Source organism: Myotis davidii, unplaced genomic scaffold (assembly GCF_000327345.1).
Source record: "Myotis davidii unplaced genomic scaffold, ASM32734v1 scaffold358, whole genome shotgun sequence".
NCBI classification, from domain to species: domain Eukaryota; kingdom Metazoa; phylum Chordata; class Mammalia; order Chiroptera; family Vespertilionidae; genus Myotis; species Myotis davidii.
In genome coordinates this window covers 488809-489453 of record NW_006290768.1, presented here as the reverse complement: position 1 = coordinate 489453, position 645 = coordinate 488809, and the positions used below count along the sequence as shown (strand labels likewise).

Genomic DNA, 645 nt, shown 5'->3' with positions numbered 1-645 from the left:
TCAGGCGGTCCTGGGGCTTCACACCTGCACGAAATTGCTCTCAAAGATGGAGAAATCCCGTAGCTGATCGAACTCCCCGCTCTGGAGGAGGCGTTGGAGCTTTCCAGGCCAGCCTGTGGGACAAGCTGAAACGAGGGTGTGTTTTAGGGGGTCCAGTTCGGGGGTGTCTATTCCAGGAGGCTGAGCGTTGGGGGTACCGGCTGTCGGTCTCCAATCGCCGGCCCCATCCCTCACCTGGCCCCGCCCCTGAGGCGTGGCTCCACCCCTCACCTGCCATCCAACCCACCTGGTCCCACTACATCGGCTCCATCGAGGGCCATCTCGAGCTCTAGTCTCTGCTTCATCATCGGACGGAGGAAGCGAGGAAAATAAACGGGGGGAAAAAACGGAGGGCGTGGCCACGGAGTGTGACGTCACAACGCAGCGGACCGGGAGACGCTAGGGATTGTGCCGTCACCCAAGGGGCGGAGCCAGCCCAGTGACGTCATGCCCCGGTAGGGGGAGGGCACTAGTGCGCCGACGCGAGGAGCCGGCGCAGGCGCAGGCGGGCGGGATGCGGTCCGTTCCTCCCAGAGTGCTCCGCGGCGCTCGGCGCACTCTGGCCCGTGGGCTGGTGGGAAGGGGGGAAAATGGCGGCGGCCGGCG

At 65.6% G+C, this 645-nt stretch overlaps 1 protein-coding gene across 1 annotated transcript in view; it reads right to left on the bottom strand.

The window, feature by feature from the left end:
* FAM71E1 (family with sequence similarity 71 member E1) overlaps nt 1-347 on the bottom strand; it is a 5305-nt gene extending 4958 nt beyond the window's left edge. Inside the window, exons 1-2 of the mRNA XM_015563997.1 lie at nt 287-347; nt 25-125 (exon numbers count right to left, since the gene is read on the bottom strand). Coding sequence (XP_015419483.1) covers nt 25-125; nt 287-347 — 162 coding nt within the window. The remainder of the gene's footprint in view (nt 1-24; nt 126-286) is intronic.
* Between the last annotated feature and the right edge of the window lie 298 nt (nt 348-645).